The sequence below is a fragment of the Mesoplodon mirus genome, assembly GCF_964341445.2.
Source record: "Mesoplodon mirus genome assembly, contig: HAP1_SCAFFOLD_2970, whole genome shotgun sequence".
NCBI lineage: Eukaryota > Metazoa > Chordata > Mammalia > Artiodactyla > Ziphiidae > Mesoplodon > Mesoplodon mirus.
Window position 1 is genome coordinate 6,159 of NW_028294129.1, and position 23,063 is coordinate 29,221.

The 23,063-nt window shown below is 37.5% G+C and overlaps 1 protein-coding gene across 1 annotated transcript; it reads left to right on the top strand.

Moving 5' to 3' along the window:
- Positions 1-1,277: 1,277 nt before the first annotated feature.
- Positions 1,278-16,060, top strand: LOC309798344 (uncharacterized protein; the record flags this gene model as incomplete). The annotated part of the gene is made up of 5 exons (XM_082646561.1): positions 1,278-1,461; positions 1,572-1,626; positions 1,693-1,754; positions 2,061-2,139; positions 16,000-16,060. The coding sequence occupies exons 1-5, from the start codon at positions 1,368-1,370 to the stop codon at positions 16,058-16,060; spliced, it is 351 nt and encodes a 116-aa protein (XP_082502687.1). The 5' UTR covers positions 1,278-1,367.
- Between the last annotated feature and the right edge of the window lie 7,003 nt (positions 16,061-23,063).

A 23,063-nucleotide genomic window follows, 5' to 3' on the forward strand; every position in this document is an offset into this window, starting at 1 on the left:
CCAAAGATCAATCGTGAATTTTAGGGCACCTCTAACCACTGCGTCATACTGTCGTCATGTGGAGTCATACGATGATTGAATGGTTGCTTTTAACTTTCAACACATTACATTCGAGATTTATTTGATCCAGTGCATTCAATGAGAAAATAATGAACGCTTTTAACTTTAAATTAATATATTGTCGGTTCGTATTGAACCTTAATACTTGGAATAAAACCACTGAAATCTATAGATTTTTGCCTACAGATATCCCATCAAATTAAAATTCTTATTTTCTAAAGGCAATGATATTCTTTTCACATTTCAGAGAGAAAGCCTTTATCTCCAATACAAAAGCTGTTCAATTCAACAACACAATATTTCGCCCTAGAATGCATAGACGTATTTTTCGTAGCTCCGTTTTATTTGCGGCTACCGCGCTTATTTGAAAAGTTTGAAAAATTTAGATTTGGTTTCATTTTTTTGGAATGTTTTGCTTCATTTGTAATAGATTTACATTACACTTGGAATGGTAGAGTAAAGTTGTTTTTATTGGTATGTAGATTTCCCAATTCCCTTACTATTAATGAAGAAATTATAGTCTGTTATCGAAAATACAGTTTCGTTACGGAAGTGTTAATAATGATTACTGAACAAATTGCGTAATATACTTAATTTTTCAAATAGTGGAATAACATTGAAGTTCGCAACTTATTTATTTTCATTTTCCAATAGAATATAGTGCTTGACAGTTGCAATAAGCCGGAACTCTTAACATTTTATAGTTCTCTCGCACAGTTCGACGAGATCTACAATATTTTTTTAAAATCGTCGCGCAATATCGAATAAATAAACTGTAGGAGACACTATTATTGACATTCATAATCATAATGAATGCTTTCCTAAGCACAAATCAACAATTAAGAAGCGGTGGAAACTGCCTGCTGGCGGTCATAGGGATTTTATAGTGACGTGTTGATTTCTATCCATTTCTAGCTGGTTATCATGTTTTTCATTTCACGAATAGATGTGTAAAAGATATGTACGTGTTGTTTTCTTGATTTCGCTGATATAAAAGTAAACCGTCATCTCAGTGGTCTCAAATGAGTTCTCTACCTCGTAAATATACTCGCGCTCAACTTGGTGCTCCTCGTAGGTTTTTTGGAATTAAAAATTCATATTTATCATATTGAAATTTCCATATCGATTACTCAGAAATAATATATCGATTTTCTTAATGGTTTCTCTATTGTGTTTGAGTTTTACTGTTCCGTTAATGTTAGTGGATTTTTAACGTTTAATCTGGATGACCGTTGCTAGAGTCAGTATGCATTCCAAATATATTTTTTTATTTGTTGTTCTCTTTAATACCTTCAGACACTTCCAAAATGTCTAGCATTGCGGATGATGAAGAGATAGTGGAAGACAGATTCGATGATCAGAGTTTCGACGATGCCCCGCTTTCAGATCGTGAATCAAACTGTGAGTTTGCACTAGAATTGTTGTATACTAATTAACGAGGTACTAGTAGAATTTCCTCTGCAATCTACCATGTCGTGATGTCATTGTGTAATACTTTTTTTTTAATTTAGTTGATGAAAAGGAATTGCATGAATATGACAATGTTCAACAATCCGTTGACGAAAGGTATGTGTTTTGCGCAACAGATTGTTTTTAGCTAAAACAACTTCGAATGTATAACCTATTTAACAGGATTCATTCTTTCCTTTCCACAATTCCGGAGGAATCGAAGATTGGAGACATGCCAAATAGTGGTTTGCGCTTTAGTTCTTAATCTTAATCAGTATTTGTTGTTTTGGTATATGAGACTTCTAATCTTAAGCTCCACTTTTTATTTTCAACCACACTCATGTCTTTACGCAAATGAAATAGGTTCCTATACTTTTACAATTAACCATTCTGTCATCAATAAGTCGACATCCGTCGAATAGCAATACCTTCAATAACGATGATTGTTCATCCTTTCGGGCGTTTTCTGTCAAAAGCAGCGAATTTATTTCAGACCGTTAGTTTTGTGTTATTAGTCATCCAATATAAAGAACTGATAAGTCTCACTTTAGAAAAACCAATTGACATCATTCAAAGAGAGCAGGAATCATTTCTTCGTGATCATGGCCGCTTCATTTTAAACGATACAAGGTTTGCAAACTGTTCCAACAAGTCTATATCTATTTACCATTTTATTTCTCTGTATTGAAGGTTCAATCAGAGCAATTTCGAGAAGGAGAATAGTTGGGAGCCAAGCATTATTAATCATTCTTCGTGCGAAAAAACAAATAAGGCTAGATTTTCCCAAGGCCTTCCAGTGCCGGTATGTCTTTTAAAACTTTCTCAGTTATTCGTTTCATCAACTATATTACTGCAGGATAATGGTGATTGTTGCCTGAAATCTGACGGAACATGCTTGAATGCTGCTAATGAAGCACCTTCAGAAAGCAACAACGGCGCGGTTGGTATAATCACAAGTATTTCGTTCTATCATTATTAAACGATTGAATATCTTGTTCCAGGTTTCCGTTAGTACTAAAATGTTTTGTCAGAACATCGTAAACAAGGAAAACATAACGAGTGATGTTACCAATAAAGACTACGATCACATGCTATTAGACATGCAAAAAGTGATTAAGAACTTTCTTGGAACTGTTACTGTATGTTTTAAGCTTCCTGAGGCGTTCAAATTTCAGCTTAATTTGAGTCATAGTTGGAGTACTCCCAAGCGGATTCTGGATTCATCGTATGTTACCAACGAACCGACAAACCCTTCTGTTTCATCTTCAGGAGTCGTACAAACGAGCACTCCTATTTGTGTGTTACTGCATTTTCATATTAATTCTATAGCCATCCACTGCATATTCACTCTTTTACATATATATATATATATATATATATATATATATATATATACGTATGCACACGTACATACATGTGTATATACATATATATATGCATATATATACATATATGTGTATATATACATATATGTTTTTTAGCCTTAATAGCCAAAGCTACATCTCGACATCATGATCTTGCTAAAGAATTCCATGGTATATCTCTGATCCTGCCTGAAGGTAATTTACATGGAAAAATTGGCTTTAGTTCGGGTTCCTTTTATGTGTATAGAGTTGTTTTTTCTTTTTAGCTTCATCTACACTTGATGAGCACTCTGTTGCGGAAACCACGGGATCGCTTCGTTTAAGTATAAGGACAATTCATGAGGTTTTAAAGGTATACCTTTGATCCTAACGAAGAGTGTATCTTCGATAATCAAAAATTCTGAAACGAGTATTTATTGTCTTAACTTAAGCAAGAAGTATATTTAAAAGTGACTATTACACATAAGTTAGGTTAGTAAATTCTTGCGAAACATTGATAACCCTGGCATAAAAAACAGCATAGTTTTTCTCAGTTATTTATTCGTTAAAAAAGAGATCGCGGTGTTTGAGTTCTTGGAAGAACGGTGGAATTATCTCTAATGTCGAATCTTTTAACCCGTTTATGAAAATGTTTCTTATTAGTCGGACACCTTTCCAGAATTAAAACGAAAAATTTTTCAGAAACAACCCTCTGGTGCTTCCACAGAATCGTTAATGAAGGTGTTGGAAGAGCATAGAAAAAGTCGAGTGAAGGCACGAAAAGCTCATAATCACCTTTTTGCGCCTCCGGTTTCATATATGTCAGTGCATATATCTTAATTAGTAAAAAAAGGTGCATTCACACTGCTCTATTTAAGTAAACCATCATTGCCGTGTACCTCGCGTAATCTCTCTTCCACTAAATCATGTAGCAGTGGTGGAATCATGGTAGGAGCTGTCTTTTATAGTTGCCGCAATAACATTGCGCAATATATTTGTAGTTTAGGCTGGATTCGCTGTGGCAGAAAATGCTTTGGTAGGTTAAGTTTCAAGTGTTTCTGTAAAGGCTCTCTTCCTGATTTATTTTCAAGGCTAACATATTCTGTTCAGGATAAAACTACAGATATGAATAAGACAATTGTTCCTGACAATGAAATGGTTTCAAAGGTTTCTGCCACATTGACGGTTGTTCTTTGACTTTATTTTGCTATCGTTCTATTTAGCATGATTCATTTTCCTTTCAGCTCTTTATTTTGCTCGCCCACCCACTACTTTTTTATTGCTCTTCTCCATATATTTAATCTATACAGCTTCCCGATGCAGACGTTATATCACGCGTCGCCTGAGAAGCTTATTTTGTACAAATTAAAGTTTGCAAAATTTTTTTGCAAACGGGTTAGTTCTTTTCGCGACGGAACTGTTCTAAGAAGAAGGAAACTAAGAGTACCAGCTTATTATTATGATTCCTTATGTTTTATCATTGAAGACATTAGAGATACTCGACTCTATCGTAACAACTCGTATAACCTAAACGTTTTGCCATCAACTTTTGAACCTTTTGGTATACCATTTATATATATACTTGTGGAGTTTGTATATATGTATATATACATACAAACAAACATATATACAAACATATATACATATAACATTTATATATTTATAATATATATACATATATATAACCTCAGGAGGGGTTGGTGTAGAGCAGTGATTAGAGGTGAATTTGCAATATGCACTGTATCGAACAAAGGTTCGATCCCTTCATCTAAGGTCACCATGCCTTCATCTCTCCGTGGATGACGAGTTGGTTAAAACTTGTTTGGAAGGATAAAAGCACTAACTTGAAACATCATTGGGCCACCTTTGGCTAGTGTATAGGCCAAATACGCATTCAATCATACCTATGATGGTTGATGGAATCGAGCACATGCCACTTCCTTCATGGTCTAATCAAAGCCGAATAGTTAATCCTTTACCTAAGGAGCTTCTACTCACCAATTTGAAAACTCTTTGAGCTTGTGCAATCTTTCCAGCGTCCTAGAGAGGTTTTCAAACAGGAAATTTTCTCTACTGAAGCAAAGTTAGCAATTCGCATATTGTTTAGAAGACATTTAAAAGTCTCCAGTTCTACTTTCATTGTAAGCTAAGTAAGACAGATTTTCAAATTTATCTCTTGATGGGATTTGGGATTCAAGAGGATGGAATACATAAGCGAAGTTTGGAATTCCTCTTAATAGTGTTAACAGTTGTTATGTGAAGGCACAGTCTAATAAATATGTTCATCTCTTCAAAAGATGTTGGTACCCTCGATTCTGATTCGTCGCCTGCCCAAGCCACTTTACTTTCACAACGAGATATTAGAAGTACTCCAAAAATTCTTAAAGTTCTGTTCATTCTCCCAGAAGCTGCAGTCCATTGCAAAATCTGTTCTCGATAATCCAAGTGTCGTGATGCATCATATTGCTCCACCACTGAAGTCATCTTTGTCCTTCTATGTACCTCTCTTTACTTTCTTCGCATATGAGAAACACTGGATGTTTCTGTGGCTTATGAATTGTATTTTTTACACTCGTTGAACAATTCGAAAAAGTTCAGTTCTCTTCGGCCGACATAACACAAGCGTTTATTTGAACATACAATTTAACATCCAGTTCAACTGTATCACCTGTATTCCCGTTGATCTTCGATTGAATCAAGCGGGCGCCAGTAATTCCTCCATCTGTCCCTGTCGCGTGCAAGAGTGGTCCAAAGGGTTCTGCTCGCTCTAGGGACACGTTGAGCATCATACCATTCGTTCAGCGTGTTTGTAAAGAACTCTGAAGAATCGGGTCGGTGGTCTTCCTGTTGTGCGCTTAACATCCCGAGGAATCCAATCCGTGGCGGCTCTTGTCCATCGGTTGCCATTTCGTCGCATCACGTGCCCGGCCCACCTTATTTTTGACATTTTGGCGTAAAGGACGGCGTCTCTAATTTTCGATCGTTGACGTAGGTCCGAGCTTCGTATTCCCTCTCTCACTTGCGTGACACGCGACACTCCTAGCATCGCCCTTTCGCTGAGTGTTCTTTCATCCTGCCTACGTAGCGATCAGGTCTCTGATGCGTATGTTAATGCAGGAAGCATCGTTGATTCAAAAATGTGGGCACGGAGTCGAGTGTTCTTCATCCTCTTCACCGCATCCTCGATGCTCTTAAAAGCTCCCTAAGCTGCTCTCTTCCTCCTGCTCAGCTATGGAGCTACGTCATTCATCATTTGAGTTCTCGAGTTCTTCTAGGTACACATAACTGTTGCATTCGGAGATATTTGTTCCGTTGAGCTTAAATGGGGCCTTTGAGACCGATCCGTTTTCATGAATACCGTTTTCGTTATGTATAGTCGAAGACCAATACTTCCACATACTCGGTCAATGTCGGCAAGCATTCGTTCCGCCTGACTGATGTTTGATGTTATAAGGACGATATCATCAGCAAAGCGAAGATGGTGTAGTTGCCGACCATCATTTTTCACTCTTTCATTGTCCCATTCCAATTTTCGCATAACGTCTTCGAGGCTCGATGTGAAAAGTTTTGGCGACATTGTGTCGCCTTGTCGAACACCCCTCTTTACGTTCATTTTAATTGCGTTGTAAAATGGCGATACGGTATTCTATTCGTGAAATTCTTCTATAGCTCACGAAGGAGTGGTGTTTGGGTAGCGACGCCCTGGTTTCCCAGAGCTTCTATAACCGCTTCTGTCTCAACGGAGTCAAAGGCTTTCCTCAAGTCGATGAAAGTGAGACAGAGCGGTCTTTTATACTCTCGTGATAGTTCGATGAGCCTCGTTATTGTGTGTATGTGGTCTATCGTACTGAATCCTTTTCGGAACCCTGCTTCCTCGCATGGCTGTACCTCGTCCAATGTTCTGTCCATCCTGTTGAGAATGACTCTAGTAAAGAGTTTATTTACGACGGACAGCAGACAGATTGGGCGATAGTTGCCAATGTCGTGGAGGTCTCCCTTTTTGTACAACAACACGGTTTTGCTGGTCTTCCATTGTTTGGAACCTTGCATTCTGACAGGTAGCCTGTGAAGAGACGAGCCAGTGCATTTGCACACCCAAATCGGTTATGCAAAATCTTCGGTTTACTATGATGTGGTCTATTTCACTATGGTACTCTCCATTGGGGGATTCCCACGTCCAGCGTTGAGAGAGGGGCTTTTGGAACTGTGAGTTACCATGGATTGTCTTGGTCGTCATGATAAACTCGGATAGCCTCTCTCCCTGTTCGGTCCAATCTTAGCGTTGAAGTCGCCAATTATGACTTTGAAGGAGGTATGATCTTCTCTGTAGAACTTCTCCAAGTCCATATAAAACGCTTCGACCTCATCTTCGTCGTAGCTTGAGGTAGCTGCGTAGACGACGTAGATAATTAGAGCCGGCATAGGCCCACATCTCTTCAACCTTAACCGTCCGATTCGGGTTGTTAGTTGTTTAAACGATTCGATGTTCATGGCCAAACTCGTGTTGACGAGGACACCAACGCCTCCAACTCCTCTATTGTCGCATGTTCCAAGGAAGAGTTCTTTTCCAGAATCATAAACGGCGTTAAAGGAATGATGTCTCCTCGTCTCAGCCAGTCCGATGTCGTCGTATCTGATCTTTCTGGCCTGCATCAGCAAGTCCTCAACAGCGGACTCAGATGCAAGCGATCTTGCGTTGTAGGTACAGATCGTCACCTTAGTCCTATCACATTTAGGTAGCCCAGATAGCCCTGAGATTGTAGCAGCCTCTCCGTACTCGTCCTACCCAACGCTGCCTTATCGGGGGCTCTTTCGTGGTCAGGGGAATGACTTTCATTTATTTTACTCTGTTTGGCATCTTTTGTACCCATGGGGTAGCTTGCCGGGCTCTAACCATGGGGGCTGAATATACTAATGAGTAGCTTGCCAGTCTTTCCCAGAGTTCATTGGAGTTGAGTGGACAGGACTCCTAACCGCCTCCCATGTACTTCCTAGTCACTTGCTTGCAGGCTTTTGGCCGAATTGACTTGTAGAATACAATTCGCACTGCCAGATCTGCGCAGCAGAAAAAGAGTGTTCATCCCTTTGATCCACCTGCTGCTCTGGGAAGCACAAGGTCGCTTTTGGTTCGCGTTTGACCCCCTATCCGCCACCTGGGGACGCGCCACGTAGCCTCACGACTAACCGGCTCGAGATCCATCAGTGAGGAAAAACCTCAGTGAGTGGAAATCCGTGGAACATCCAGTTATTACCAGCAATTGGTTGTTTTTCATTTGAAATCTCTTTTAAGAATCATAGTTGTAGTACTGAATTTATAAGAGGGTAGAGTTTTTGGCGTTGGTCAATAACTTTGGGATTTACAATCTATTACGCTGAGCCTCGAACAGGTAAAATATTTGCCCTATACGATCTTGCGTGGCCTACCGATGTTTCCAGGTAATGTTTTTTTTTGGAACCACTTTCCTGATCTCAAAGGATGGAGAGTTCGGTTTGTTTGGAGCGCGAGATCGAGCCAAGCCTCGTTTATTATAGGGTTCCTAGGCGATAAATACTTTTCTTTAAAGTGGATAGTTGTAAATGTTGTATAAAATTGGAGAAATATACTACATGTGTTGCAAAATCGACCGCCAAAGGCGACAGCAACGTATTTCAATAGAAACATGGAAAACTAAATAGATAAGCCAAATTGTAGAGCCGAATACACAAATAAGGGGCGGGCTATTGCGAAACTACAGTGAAAATCATGAGTCACATATTATTCGTTGCGTGAGAGATGAGCAATTATACGTTGTTCCATGGGCTTGACACAAAAATTTAGACGTTGTACACGTTGTCTTAGGTGGGTTAAAAAAGAGATTTAGATCAAGACGAACTGGAAATATATCTGGCTAAAAATTCACCTCTCAAATGCTTTACATGGTGAAGACTCTACTCCGAAGCGAATGGTACCGCCAACATTCATTTGAATATTATTTCCTTCTCGGTTTCTTTTTGATTTTCTTTTTTTTATTTCCTAATGTATACATTTTAGAAAATGGATCATGGTGCTGCTTGTAATCAAGGGAAGGTTACATGCGAGGGAGAGGTGCGTTGTGAGGCGGTTTTTTTGCTTTTATGATTTTAATAGTTCCTCTTTCTCTTACAATATTCGTTCCTGGTGGTGATCCTTTTCGAGCATCGCGACGTTTGCGTGTGTTATTCTATAAAATACAAACGTACAAATCTTTTGAAGTTGCAACTACAACTGGGTGGCTTAAGCCACAATCATTATTGTCAGCCATCCCAATGTTCACCTTAAAGCTCTCTTGCATCTTATTCTGTCTCTCTGATATCTTTCTGGGCCATTTATAATGAATAGAAGAATGATTGTAAAGTTGCATTCAAACCCCGTATACAATCCATTTTCCATCCTTGGATTAGTGTTATAAGGCAACGAAAGCAATAAAGGGAAAGCTAGGCAAGTAGGATCTAATTAGCAAGCACTCTATGTATAATAAGTAAACAATTAGTATTTGTGTATAAATTTTTGTGTTCGCTCTCATCAACTTCCGTGCTGTTGTTTGCTTGTTTATTAGCTATTCAAGCTGTTTTTCATACATATTTTGGTAATTGTACGCATATCTCTATGATAACACTTCACTCCGTTAGCTGCATAGTACTATATGTTGCGTCCTATTGCTGTTTGTGAGTAAATGTAAGCCAAAACCAACTATGTATTTTTATGATCAAAGATATAATTCCTATATCTGTTGTGCTGGGATGGTTTGCACACAACATACATTAGTCATAATCATTCTTGATTCTGTGTATACTGGTTGATTCTATGATTGGGAAGAAGTGGTGAGACACTTCAGAGCTTGAAGAAGTAAGTCCACGTATACTCTTCAAAGGTCGTTAAGGCAACTAATAGGTAAAGCTAAGTTCCCCAGAGAGCGGCTCGTAGCTGTTTTTGGTCGTTATTCACTTCTTTCGTATGCCCCATACAACCTAATGACGTGCGAGTGAATGAAGTTGACGAATATATCTTTAGTTGAGCTCTCGACCGCATTCCTCTGCAAGATCATCTAGCTCTTTATCTACAAACGCTATGGTTCCATGCTTTTCACAACTGACTTCTAATCCGACGCGGAGGTTTTTTTTTCACTTACCAATAAGAATTTTATGACAGCTTTATTTTCTGAAAATTGAGATTTAGGTCTGTGCTTTATATCCCTCAACTCGAAGTAGCGTTCGGTTTCGTAGCTATTGGAGATACAGCTGTTTCGAACGTTGATGTTACCAATCGTACAGATACCTCTCTTCGAATAAGGGCGAAGCTCAGTCATTCTGGACCACCTTTTACTGTACACTAGTTATTTTCTAAAATCTTTCCTATCACTATTCAATGCTCTAATGAAGAACGACTATATTGGTTGCAGCTCTTGGACAGCCAAATCTTACTTCTGGATGCACGTCGTACTGTTCCGCTTCGAATTGAATTTTCCCCGTCTCAGATTGCTCGATTCTATACAAATCTTCTGATTGCGGTGGAGGGAGGAGGTGGACCTCAAGTGAACTATAGGGTATTCTTTTTTTTCTTATAAGCTTTTATTTATAGATAATGTTTCATTGTTTCTTTTCTTTTCTTAAATCTTTGTTGTGTAACCTCAATGGTGTTAATTTCATTTTTATGGTTACTTTCAGCTGAAATAAACTCTTAATTTTTCTTTCTACTTTTTTAATACACTTCTACATAAAGTATTATTTCTTTTAAGATGCCGGTTCGAGGACTGGGTGGAGCTGCAGTTGTCAGAGTGAAGGCCAGAGATGACCTACGTATTTCACGAAATGGAACTTATATCTTACAGTCTTGTCATGAATCAACTTTCTCATTTTCGTTGACAAACTCAGGAAACCGGTTTGTTACTAACAACCGTTGTTGATTCAGAAGCTATTGGAAGAGCATTGTATGTGATTATATCTTATATGATTCATTATAAAACTTGAACTTTTAGACGAGCGTTTTCCCGTGTAGTCGTTTTATGCACTACAGAATCTGGCGCTCTGGAACACATTCCCGCTGATATTCGTCCAGCTCCTGGAATTGTGATAGATCGTGGTGACTCTAAGGAAAGGATATTCACTGTTATTTATTTTGCTTACGTCTTGTTTTTATTTTCATTTAAATGTCCTCTGTAGTAACACATTTAGATATGTGGTCGTAAACAAAATTCACTTAAAACTTATAATTATGATTTTATCCTGAAGAAAAATTTATCGTAACGCTCATCTAACTTTTCAAAAATTTTGACGCGCTTAATATCGCCTACAGTTATTTTAGCCTTTTTAAGCTGGTTTCCATACGTCTCCATTCTCCCATATCTTCAATGAACTCAATTGTCTCTACTGCGTCAACAGCAGTAGGCATTTTTGCATACCTGTATTTCTGTACTCCCTTTTGGTTTCGAAACTTATTAGATCCATTTAAAGTAGTTTTGTTGTAGCAACAGCGAACAGCTAGTGAGCTTCAAGTGATGGTATATTGGGGAGAAGAACGCACTCGTCAACGACTAAGATGGTTGATTTACTTTCTCCTCATTCTTCTTTTTTGAGACATGAATATGGTGTTTTCATATCCTTACGTTTCACTATTTTTTACTTTCTTAAAGGTATCTCTGTCATTTCAGAATAGTTTTGTACATATTTCTTACTTGTATTTTTTATAGCTCACGAAGTTTTAGTTTCGAGAAATTGAAAGACATTTCACATCTGTGTGAAGGGATTCGTTTTACGGATGCTTTTCTTGGTGAAGAGTTATCATTCTGCCCTCCTTAAGACCATCCCATTACCAAAGAGGACGTGCGACTTTTCGATCAGAAGCTGAGGATGTCTACTATATATATGAGTCGGTAATTTTTCGCAATGTCTGGTTTTCGTAGCTGTATTATTTGTAGGTTTGCTCCCAGCTAGTTCGCCTAAGGCAATCATTGGCCTCGAGCTATTCAACATCGTTTGAGAGGAGCCTTCAACCAGAAGACACTTTTCGCGAGGAATCTACTTACAAAGTAGCTGTTCCTGACCAAACGCTGCAATAGATGGGATCAAATCTTATATTTAACTAGAGATTTTCTAATTTCTTATTTCGATCTCTGGATCTCTTTCACGATGTATGGTTAGAGGGTGATATAAAAGCTGTGTTTTTGTGATACATTTCGTTCCAACGCTGGAAATGCGTTTAATGTAATGTCATATTTGAAAAAGTGAACTCAAGAGGCAAATGATGCTGTCGACATACTCTTATGGTCCTGAATACGGCCTGGATGTGGTCCATACAACAGGTTTCATGACGGAATCCTGATTGCTGTTGTTGTGACTCAAAGTTCACGATATGCAGAAGAGGGTAATCTTCGTGTAAAAATTGTAGAGAACACTCAACAAGCGTATCAGACAGTACTGATGAAGAATTCTTTTGCAACCTAAGGAGGAGGAGCGTGCGCGAGATCGACTATCTAGGATCCTTTCCTTTGAAAGTAAGACGTCATATGGCTTGTGGCTTTCAACAGAAAGAATTTTGTAATGATTTTATTTGGCAATCAATGACGGAGTCACTGACCTATCTGTGAATAAATGAATAAAGATAGGTTGAGTCTCATGTGTAGATGGAAACGAATAACGCAGAAAATTATAAAATAGTTCTACAATTCTCAATTGATCTCAAAAAGAATCCTGAATGGTTACAATACACTACTTTCGTGGAGTGTTGCTATAGTTGAAAGTGTTCAAATGGCATTTGCAATAGACCTGATTTAAATACTAATGGTGCGCGTGTAGCGTAGTAGTTAGAGGTGGCCTGCAATACGCTTTCCAACAATCCTTGGTTCGATCCCGTACCCAGGCACACCAAACCTTCCATTCCGCTGGAATCGGTATATTGGTACCAGACTTGGTTGAGAGGATAAGCACACTGACGCGATAGATCGGTAGGCCACCGAAAGTCATTTTATTGGCAAATATATGCATTTATTAATCTCTACAATGCTTGATGAAGTCGAATGCATAGCGCGAGACTGATCAGCACTGATTGATTGTCCTTTATTTTTCAAATAATAACAAAAACCACAACAATCTATCGTACTTGGCAAGAAAACGGAAATATCGATGAAAAAAAAAACATAAAAAAACCAAAGTGTGCATAGGATGAGACCGATGTCAAATAATATTGTGGTTTAATGAAAGGAAGAAAAAACTCGAAAGAATCTAAAATGCCCAACTAATTTATGTGTGTAGGGTGGATACATATTAGAAAGGTATTTCTTCGCGATTCTTTTTATCCGTTTGCTAGCCTTAATAAAAGAACTAATTTACGTGTAAATTGTTTTGAAATTAGCAACATTGTCGCTTTTTAGATCCATGTTATATGGCTTTGGACAATTAGATCAAATTTGCCACACATTTTAAAAAGGGCAACCAGAAACAGTCAATTATTTTGTACAAAATCCTCGACAAAATCTGGTACCTGTAACGCTGTAGATTCTCGACTAATAGATTTACGTAACCCTCACATACGAATCATTTCACATCGGATCTCTGGCTAACCGATTACCATTTTTTCGCAGGAATCTCGAAAGCTACTACTACTAAGAAGTCTTTAACAACTAGACCGCTGCTGAAAACGTTTTCAGGAAAATCGTCGATTTCAAGACGTCAAAATGCTATGCGAACAAAAGAAAAGTGTCTCGTTGGTAGAATTAGTAGATTCCAACTGTTCCTTTTTTCAGAGTAGCCATGTTGTGTTTGATCAGGATTATATCATTTTAAAAGTAAATTATGACCTTTATAAATAAATCGTCTACAATCCATCGTTATTTTATCACCTGAGATTGTTTTCATGAGAGCAGCGATTTGAATCTTCCGATTTGTTAACAGACGAACTGCTCGACAACAATGTTACAACCAAATTCAAGGTTTAAGGGCTTCGTTGGTCTGGTGCCGCATTGAACCAGTAAGGTTATTATGTTGTTAAATGGTTAGGAAAGTGTAATCTTCTGGAATTTACTAAAGAGACATCTGGGTAAAAATATGAAGGATATTGATACTTATACTACTTCATAATTGAAAATTAAACAATTGTTGTTCAACCCTTAAGTAGTCGCCAGTTATGCGGATTTGAAGAAGCCAATTGGTCCTGAACAAGTCTGGTACCAATTCTCCGACCCGACTCCGGAGGGATGATAGGCTTAATGGTCCTCGTGTATGATCGAACCAATACCTTTCTTTTGCTGAACAGTATCACTTCTAATGTGTTATCAATTCCTAATTTTAATAGTACTCTATGAAATTTAATGAATAAATTGAATGGATTCTGCTGCCTAGAATATAGCTTTTCGGTTCGCTTCCTTAACACAAAAACGCCATGTGTACCAAAATCGGTATACACCCCTTGAAAGATTCCCAGAGGTTTTCTTACCGCACTTCTTGAAATCACTAGAAAAGAAAATTCGACGTAAATCGTATGTCCGGAATAGCTCTTCGAAAACTGTTCTCTCTCCTAATAATTTATAAAAAACCTCCATTTAGAGCAGCTCAATTTGGGACAAGAGTGTATTGCTTTTTAAGAGAATATACACTACAGATTATGGCCAATGAGAAAACGCAGATATTCCCTTGTTTAGACATTGAGGTTCATTACCTTAGGACAGCTTTTCACTATGATGTAATAATAAATCAGTAATGATAAATGTTCTAACTTACTGTGTTTCTTTTCACGACAGTGAAATTATTGGAAATAATTTGGATACATAACAGCATCATTGCAGTTCTCTGAGAATTCTTCTTCAGACTGTTCAGACATTAGGGATGAGAAGATTTTCTGTTTGGAAACAATTATTAATTCTTATTGCCACCAATTTTTATTGCTGGTTTAGACCCTTACTGCTCGAGAACATACACATATGCGATATTATAGTACTGCCCATAAGATAGGTCCTTCTATGCAGTAAGTCCTCAGCCAAAGGAATACTTGTATACCAACACTATCGGTGTACAAATGCCTTCTCTTATTTAGAAATTCGTGCATAAAGTACATCATTATGGAATGCACTACATCTGCACTAAAATTCAGTACATCCTGAATAACTTGTGAATTCTGAAGAACTTGGTTTTGTTCTTGGATCTCTTATGTGAGATGTACTGGTAGAAAGCTGTCACAATGAATTGTCACATTGTCATACGTCAGCAAAATGGAGATTTGCCATCGGACATCCAAATCACTTTCTTGACATAAAAGGCCAATGACACAATGAGATGGCATGATGAATGTTTTAAAGTGAAATAAGCTTAAAATGAAAAGTACACACACCTTAGAAAACTTACTAGTACTTTCCTACTTTGGTAGATCACTTTTTACAGATAAATAACTGGTGTTATTAAAAATTTTGCATCGTCCATGTAATGTATGTGTAAAACATGTAATGTATAATATTTTGTATTTGTATTACATTATTTTATTTATTTATATTTATTTATTATATTATTTTGCATTTGCCCTCAGGGCAGAGACGGTGATTGCATGATCTCAGGTACAGTGTACCTGATTTCTTGCAAAACTTGCGGAGACGAATATATTGGCGAAACGGGAAGACCTCCTTGTGTCCGCATAGAAGAACACCTAGATGGAAAATTTAAAAGCAAAACGAGTACTCCACTAGGCACGCATAGGACACAAAGACACAACGGAGAGGATTTTGATGTTAAGGTTAATATTCTTGCGCAAGAAACTAGCATATCGACGCGCAGGGTTCTTGAGGCATTTTGGATTAACTTCAAAAACCCAAATATGAACCGCAAGGAAGAGTGCCTCCTAATCACACGTGATTTCGCACAATATATCAGATTGATCTTCTAGTCTGATAAAGGGGCACTCTAGAAGGAAGTATACCTCATTCCTCTTCCGCAGACACAACCTAGCGGTTGGTCGAAGGCAGAGAAGTGGTGAGTATTCGATGTTATTTACGCGGTTAGGACATGGTTTTTGAGTTTCCCTGTTTGAGTTATTGACGTGTTTGGCTTGGTAGATCGCTGTCAGTCGACCTTTCCAGGCTCTGAAGAAGGCGATACGGCCGAAACGTCAGCCTCATAATAAACTTAACAACCTCGTGCTCGTTCAAAGAAGAAGAATCAAGAAGTATAATTCCACAGTAAAAAATCGCTATCTCATGGAAAAACAATGACCATAAAAGGCGAAATCACTTTTTATTATACCAGAAACAATAAAATATCATCTGGTTGTCTCCTTTATGTACTAATTGTTTAAATCAAAACCTTTGTGTCACATGAAAATCTCTGCAGTCGTCATTCGGACTTTTAATCCTTGGCATAAAGCATTTAGGATTACTCGCATCCTTCAAAACGTTGTTTTTTAAAGCCATCTTACATTTAACGTGCACTTATCTTAGCTAGGGAGAGTGTCACAAAAACTAACATATTTCACGTTTTCTACTCTTGCTCTTCTTTTTTTTTTAAAATGCGACGTGGTAAATGGATATACCTTATTTTTTATACTTAGTTTTCTAAGTATTGCTTATCTTTACAAAATGTAATATTCCTTTTTGAAATTAAAAATAAGTGATCGAATATAAAAGAGTGATTTTTACATAAACGAATATAAAGAGTAAAGTGACGACACGGAGTATACAGTTCATATTCATTGGCATCAATGGATTCAAACTGTGAAAATCGAAAATTTCAGGGTTTACCATTTTATCTACACATGTCTATTCACTATGACCAGTCAACATCCGAAAACAGCATTCGATTTCCTCACCTACAGTTGGACCATCCAACACTTGAACAAATCAGCATCGAGCGGGTGAAAAGCGTCGAGAAAGCGTGTAAGAGACTTTTCGAGTGCCTTCGGATTTAATGTAGTAATCATGTCGAGTGCCAAATATAGTTTAGTTTTCAAGCTGATATTTCCTTAAATATACCCCATTAAGAGGTGCCATTAAGACACCACTTTGATACTGTGCTGGATTAGTGTTTTACTTAATTTGGGGTCAAAATTTAAAGATGAAAATTTGCCTAGATTTAAACACACCTATAATTTTGAATTTCATTTTTAACTACCTATTTCTGTTAATCGGTAGTGTTATTATCAATCGAAATAACCGCTAAGACACTGAGATATTTGCAAAACTTCGGGGCGGTGCGAACTTCCAACCAGATGATTGCACTTTCCGGGGGGTCACCAGTTATCAATTACACCATCCGTGCCCCTCCCTTTGCCTTTCTCTCAGCGTGCTTTATTTTACTATACACCTATAACTGTTCCAAAGCAGCATTCCGTATATGTGAAGCTAGATTTAACACAAATATTGCTTACCAGCACTTCTTTCCGCTGTATACTTTTTCGTCAAAGAATGATAGCCAATAGAATAAATCTACTCACAAAGGTCTGAACTATTCGCACTTTTAACGTTAGCTTTCTTTCAACCTATCCTCAATAACGGATACTTCGCCGATCATGTTCGTATTTTAGCAATAAATATCCGATTTTGAGCAGAAAATTGAACACCACTACAACATCGTTAAAAAAATTAACTTTATCGGCCAAAGTGAAAGCCTTAATAAGTACTGAATTTTTTTTTTAACTGTACAAGTTTAGACATTCCATCCATGCAGAAGATAAGATTTTTTAGTCTGAAGTCGTCAAAGGCCTGTTTGGTCGCTTCTGAATTGATGTTTAATGCGAATGAAGTTGTCCAGGATTTTTGAAGTGGCAGTAATCCGTAATTCCCACTTTAAATTAGTAAACATGTCCAACTCCAACATGTCCTTCTACACTACCACTTGCAATTCGCGCTGTTAATAATTATGTAGTAGAAACCGTCTTTACCGATCTTTCATCAACATCCTATATTCCAATTTTTAGTACATTATAGCGACTTCTGCACACTAATTCTTGCCGTAGTAATTTTCCCAGGATTTTATGCGTTATGATTTCATGTGCTCAATAACATCCATGACCAGTGGCCGCAAAATTCTTCGAGCGTAATTTCGCACAAATGTGTTTCAGGGTTTTCTTCATGTGTCTTTTCTCTTGGTCATCATAAGGGTAGCTGCGATCCTTGTAATCCTCAAGCTGCTTTTCTCCATCAATAAACATTCCGAAACGAACATTGTAACCATTGATCATTAGCAATTCTCTGACCAAATGCAGTTCAATGCAACCAGTTTCAACGATTTTGCGTCACTGTTCAATTGAAAGTTAAAAAAGTCAAATTTTGAAACGACATTATCTCAGTAGTCCAAATCAATGAAGGACAATGGACAAACCATTCGGCATTGGTCACTATCGTTGATTTTCTGAGCAATGCATCATGGATTCGACTTCAGGCATTGTAAAAGTGATTGAACGCAATGAGTTCCGGTTACCTGGCAATGTATGAAATCACTGGCCTTATCCTCCCAGACTAGTCTGGCACCAATTTCTCGTTACCAGAGGAAGGAAGGACTTTATCTCTCAGATCAAACACTCAGATAGTGCTTATTCCATTGCACCTCTACTACTACGGTACAGGTACCCACCCAGAATCAGTACAAGTTAGTATTAGAACAAGATCACTAAGAAAAATGGTGAAAAAAACGTGAACTTTTCGCGTTGCGAAATTGGGCAATCTACTCTAAATAATCCAAATATTTCCTCAATCTTTTATAATTTTTTGCTGCATTACCTTTACAATCAGTTTTGTGGTTTATCAATTGACTGAAACCGTTTATGCTCATCTCTGATACAGTCGACTAATCTGTTCTCCACACCCCATGAGCACCAGGAGCACAATGATTTTTTTGTATGAGGCTTTTTGTTTCAATATCTGTGATAAAAGATATCCACGGCAGGCTTGCCAAAAGCTTTGTCATTGCAATGCAGGACCTAACAAAGGTGTAGCTTGTCAAGTTCCTCCTATTACAAGTCGGGTTTATTGATTGGAATCTACCTCACACGGTGTCCCATTTCTACCACCTCACTTCATTTCAGCCTTCTGGTCAGTTGACATGCAAAATACAATCAATGCATATTGAGAAAAACTCATAGATTTATTCATGAGTATGGTTACCTGTATTTGAAAAATATAAATCATTCCGACAATTCAGAAGCCAAAAATCCATCTCTTCAGCGTTTCACTATCTAATAACGTAGTCGTTTTTGGCATAGTTCTAATAAGTTAGCCACCAACTATGTGTCTGGGATTAACTGAGTTGAATTTTTTCACATATCTCCGTGGAGTATTTTGAATTATGGACGAAGATTAGGGCGAAAAACAGGAGCAAAGTTGTTCTTCCATGATCCGACGTCAGATGTTCTGCGGGTCCCAGCACATCTCTTATTGGTTTCCTCGTATTCACCATCTACGAAGGTCCACGGATTTGTGTGTGGATTCGGCTTGAAAAAATAGGAGAAAACGAGATCAAACTCGGGCGTTGTTGCAGAATAGAGTATTTTAAAACAGCAATGAGGATTAGGCCAAGGAATGCACAGGGCGACATTTGTTTCAAAAAAATCGTAGCGGCGAGTTCTACCTTGGAAAATATAAAAGTCGCTGTCATTCCCCTGCTACGGTCGAAGGAGCTGGGCCACGAAACCCTGCCTCACTCACCATAGTTGCCGCATCTCTTATCTATCGTCTACGACTTTTTCAAGCATCTCGACAGCTTCCTGTTCGGTAAAAATTTCAGAAACAAACGAAGGCTTAAACTGCTTTCAATGACTTCATCGCTTCCAAAAATGCAGAATTTTATGCAACCGATATGTGCCTCGTTCGGAAAAATGTGTAAATTTTAAAGGTTTTTATTACGATTAAGAAAGCTTACTCTGAGCTAAGATGTGGCTTTCTAAGGAACAGCCCACATTTTTGACGTCGGGATGCAAAAGCAGAATTTTAGAGGAGATTTTAGGACATGTATGGGTATTGTAGAACTAAGAATATTAGAGTACAACTTTCTCTATATCAACTTCATATAATAGAAAGAAATTCATGTGATCAAGCTATTAGGTCGCATATTACTTCAATCTCATATTTATTAAACTAAAATTGCCAATCTTCTATTACATTTAATTCAAAAATGTGAAAAAATCCACAAAGGAAAATTCTAAATTCTCATGTTTTTTTTTCTTCGTTCTGAATATTGATCAACATCAATCTCATAACATTTATAAACTTGTTAATACCACAATAGATGAAGATCAGGAAGAAGCTTCCAAGCATAGTACGAAGTAAACATTCATATTAAGTTTTTTTATTTCAATCATTTAAAGAACTTTTATATTTTGAATAAAAAGACATCTACACAGTAAAGCAATTTAAATTCTGGTTTAAATCACTTTCCTTCAAATATATAGCGTGGATCTTAGCAATTTTCGCATTCGGTTAGTTGTTTAACATCATAATGCACGAAAGTGTTCGAGTTTATGTGCGTAAGGTTGTTATTTGAAGATTTTTGTCCGGAGATTTATGAATGTCATTGAATTATAGACTTGTCGACTCTCCGTAAAAACCTAATATGTTAGCCCCTCTATAGTGTTCGAAGGTAAACGCCTCATATTCGTGGATTTTTTTAGGTTTCTCAGCATTTTTTTTTGCTAAGCTTTTGAGCAGAAAGTTTTTGAATACCTAATAATGTTGTAGAAAACCAACAAGTTCTACATGTATAAATGATTGGTTGAAAGTACTAGTGACTTGTGGTAATCTGTTCTTCAAAGCGTCATAGAAATTCTTTTTAACTCTTTATGCTCTATTCACATAATTTTACTCAGTACTTGTAATGAGCAAAAGGGTAAATTCTTTCAGTAGCTCATTCCACAGTAAATTCTAATGTAGACATTGTACAAGCCCATTTGATTCCTTATTAATGGACAAAACAATCTTCTAGGGAACGTTGTACTAAGCTGATGAATCCAAGTCCTGTTGAAAAACGGAAAGTAAGTATTACTGAGGAAGGTCTTCTACAACGCTTGAAATTACGCTACTTTAACTCACCAGAATACACAATTAGAGAACTACGACCAATTGAGTCTGAGTAATGCATTGATTATTTTTTTCTCGGTTTTCTGGCTTTACATGCATTTTTAGGATAAAAAAACTACTTTCAATAAATGTTTCACTGAACCAACCTTGTAGTCTACAATATAAAAATTGGCCTACGTTCAGAATTCACATCATAGCAATGATTAGAACTGCCTAGTGGAGAGAACAAAAACGTACACAAACTTGTTATTTGAAATTTCGATAGGGGGAGCGTCAAGTACTTGAGTGGATGAGGTTTAACATTAAAAAAAGACCATGGATTTGTAGGATTCAATTGAATATTTGCAAGCTTTATATCGGTTTCAAGCTCAAAGAAATGAGCACGGCAGTAATTAGACGCATTCACCCGTTGCGTACAAAACATTGTGCTTCCCTAGAGCGATGTGCTAGAGGTTGCATTTGAAATTCCACCAAGCAGAGACATGAAAAGTTTAGAGAGTTTAGTTTTGAATTAAGTACACACTTAATAATCCAAATCCAATTTCCTACATTTCCATCAGTTTCTTAGACGATACAATTTTCCGAGATCCTCTTTTGCCCATACGCCAATTATTTCCACCGCAATGATTTTGATTGGGACCACTAAACTTTTTGTGAGTTTAGCACAAAATATGCTTTTTGGTATCGAATCCAATTTTTTTTCCAAAAGCATTTTCCGTTAATAAATTTCTGCGCTCTCCATAAGCAAGCCATTTTGAATTAACACTAATGCAAATCAACATAATTGGTGGCGTCAAGAAAACAGATAAAGTTCATCCTATGATGCACAAATGCTGTTAACATCGCCTTTCTTCGTCGTGACGTGTACTGAATAGTAAAGAGATGCGTGCAAAATTCTGGAAGAACTGTGGAGAAATTTCAAACATCCATAGATGAAACGCAAGACGGAATACATTGTAATCATTCTTAACTTCGCCTCATACCTTTGCCTGATTTTTTGGACCAGGAAAGACACATTCCTCACCCAAAATAAGTGGAAAACACGGAATTGGTGAGTGATTGAAAAGCTGTTCACCATACGATCAAAATTTAGGTTCTCTTTTTAGTACGAATTACGAAACTATTTGCTTTAGCAAATTACATAACAAGATGAATCTTTCTAAGTAATGAAGAAGAAGATATCCACCGAAATGTTAGCCATTGTGGAACAAAGGTTGTGTTCGTAACCCCATTTATGATCATAAATGAAACACGATTCTATTGGTTAATTTAGAGTGAGAGAAAAAACTGCTCAAGTAAAGTAAGAAGTAAAATAGGTATTGATATTCCATGGGTTAAGATTGCCCATCATGAAGAAAGCGCTGTAAAAAATGAAAGATTGCGCGTTAGAAAAACAAATAGCGTTTATGAATACCGGTGCTACGAAATAGTGGTGACTGTCACACTGTGCATTGACACTGCTGAAACACGCTTCTCATCAGAAGGCAATATGCATTGTAGGTAAGCCAAGGTTACTTCATGACTTAGATTCCAGTAATCGTTTTCAAGAGAATTGAAATAGAGTCCACTGAATATTGAATCACAGTCGCTTATGGTTACTTGTAACGTTATTTATCTAGAAAAAATTGTAGATTACAAGCAACTCAACATTACAGTTCGACATAAATGTTGAGACGCCAAGGCAAGTTCTACATCAATGATAAAGTTGCCTTTGATACGAAAACTTTATCGAGTCTAAGTTGTTTCACTATATGAAGAGAGCTACTGTTTACATTTCAGCATTTTACAGCAATAATCGAACAAAAACTCAATCGAGACATTTCAATATAATAAGCTATGTGCAGATCAATTTAAAAGTCTCGAGGATTAGCACTAGAAACTTGTCATCATACTTTTCGTAGAAAAGCAACTTCTTTTAAATCGTCAACTTTAATTAATATTAGTGCTTGCAACATCACCTGTCACCTGTCACCTGTCACCTGCATTCCCGTAGTCGAGTTACTCGTGTGGGCTCCATTTATCCCTGTCGTGTGCAAAAGTGACTAATGGGTTCTGTTCGCTTTAGGGACACGCTGAGCATCATACTATCCTTCTAGAGTTTTCGTGAAGAACTATGACAATCGGGTCGGTGCTGTTCCTGCTCTGCGCTTGACATCCCGAGAGATCCAGTCGGTAACGGTCTCTGTCCATCGGTTTTTGCAATATAATG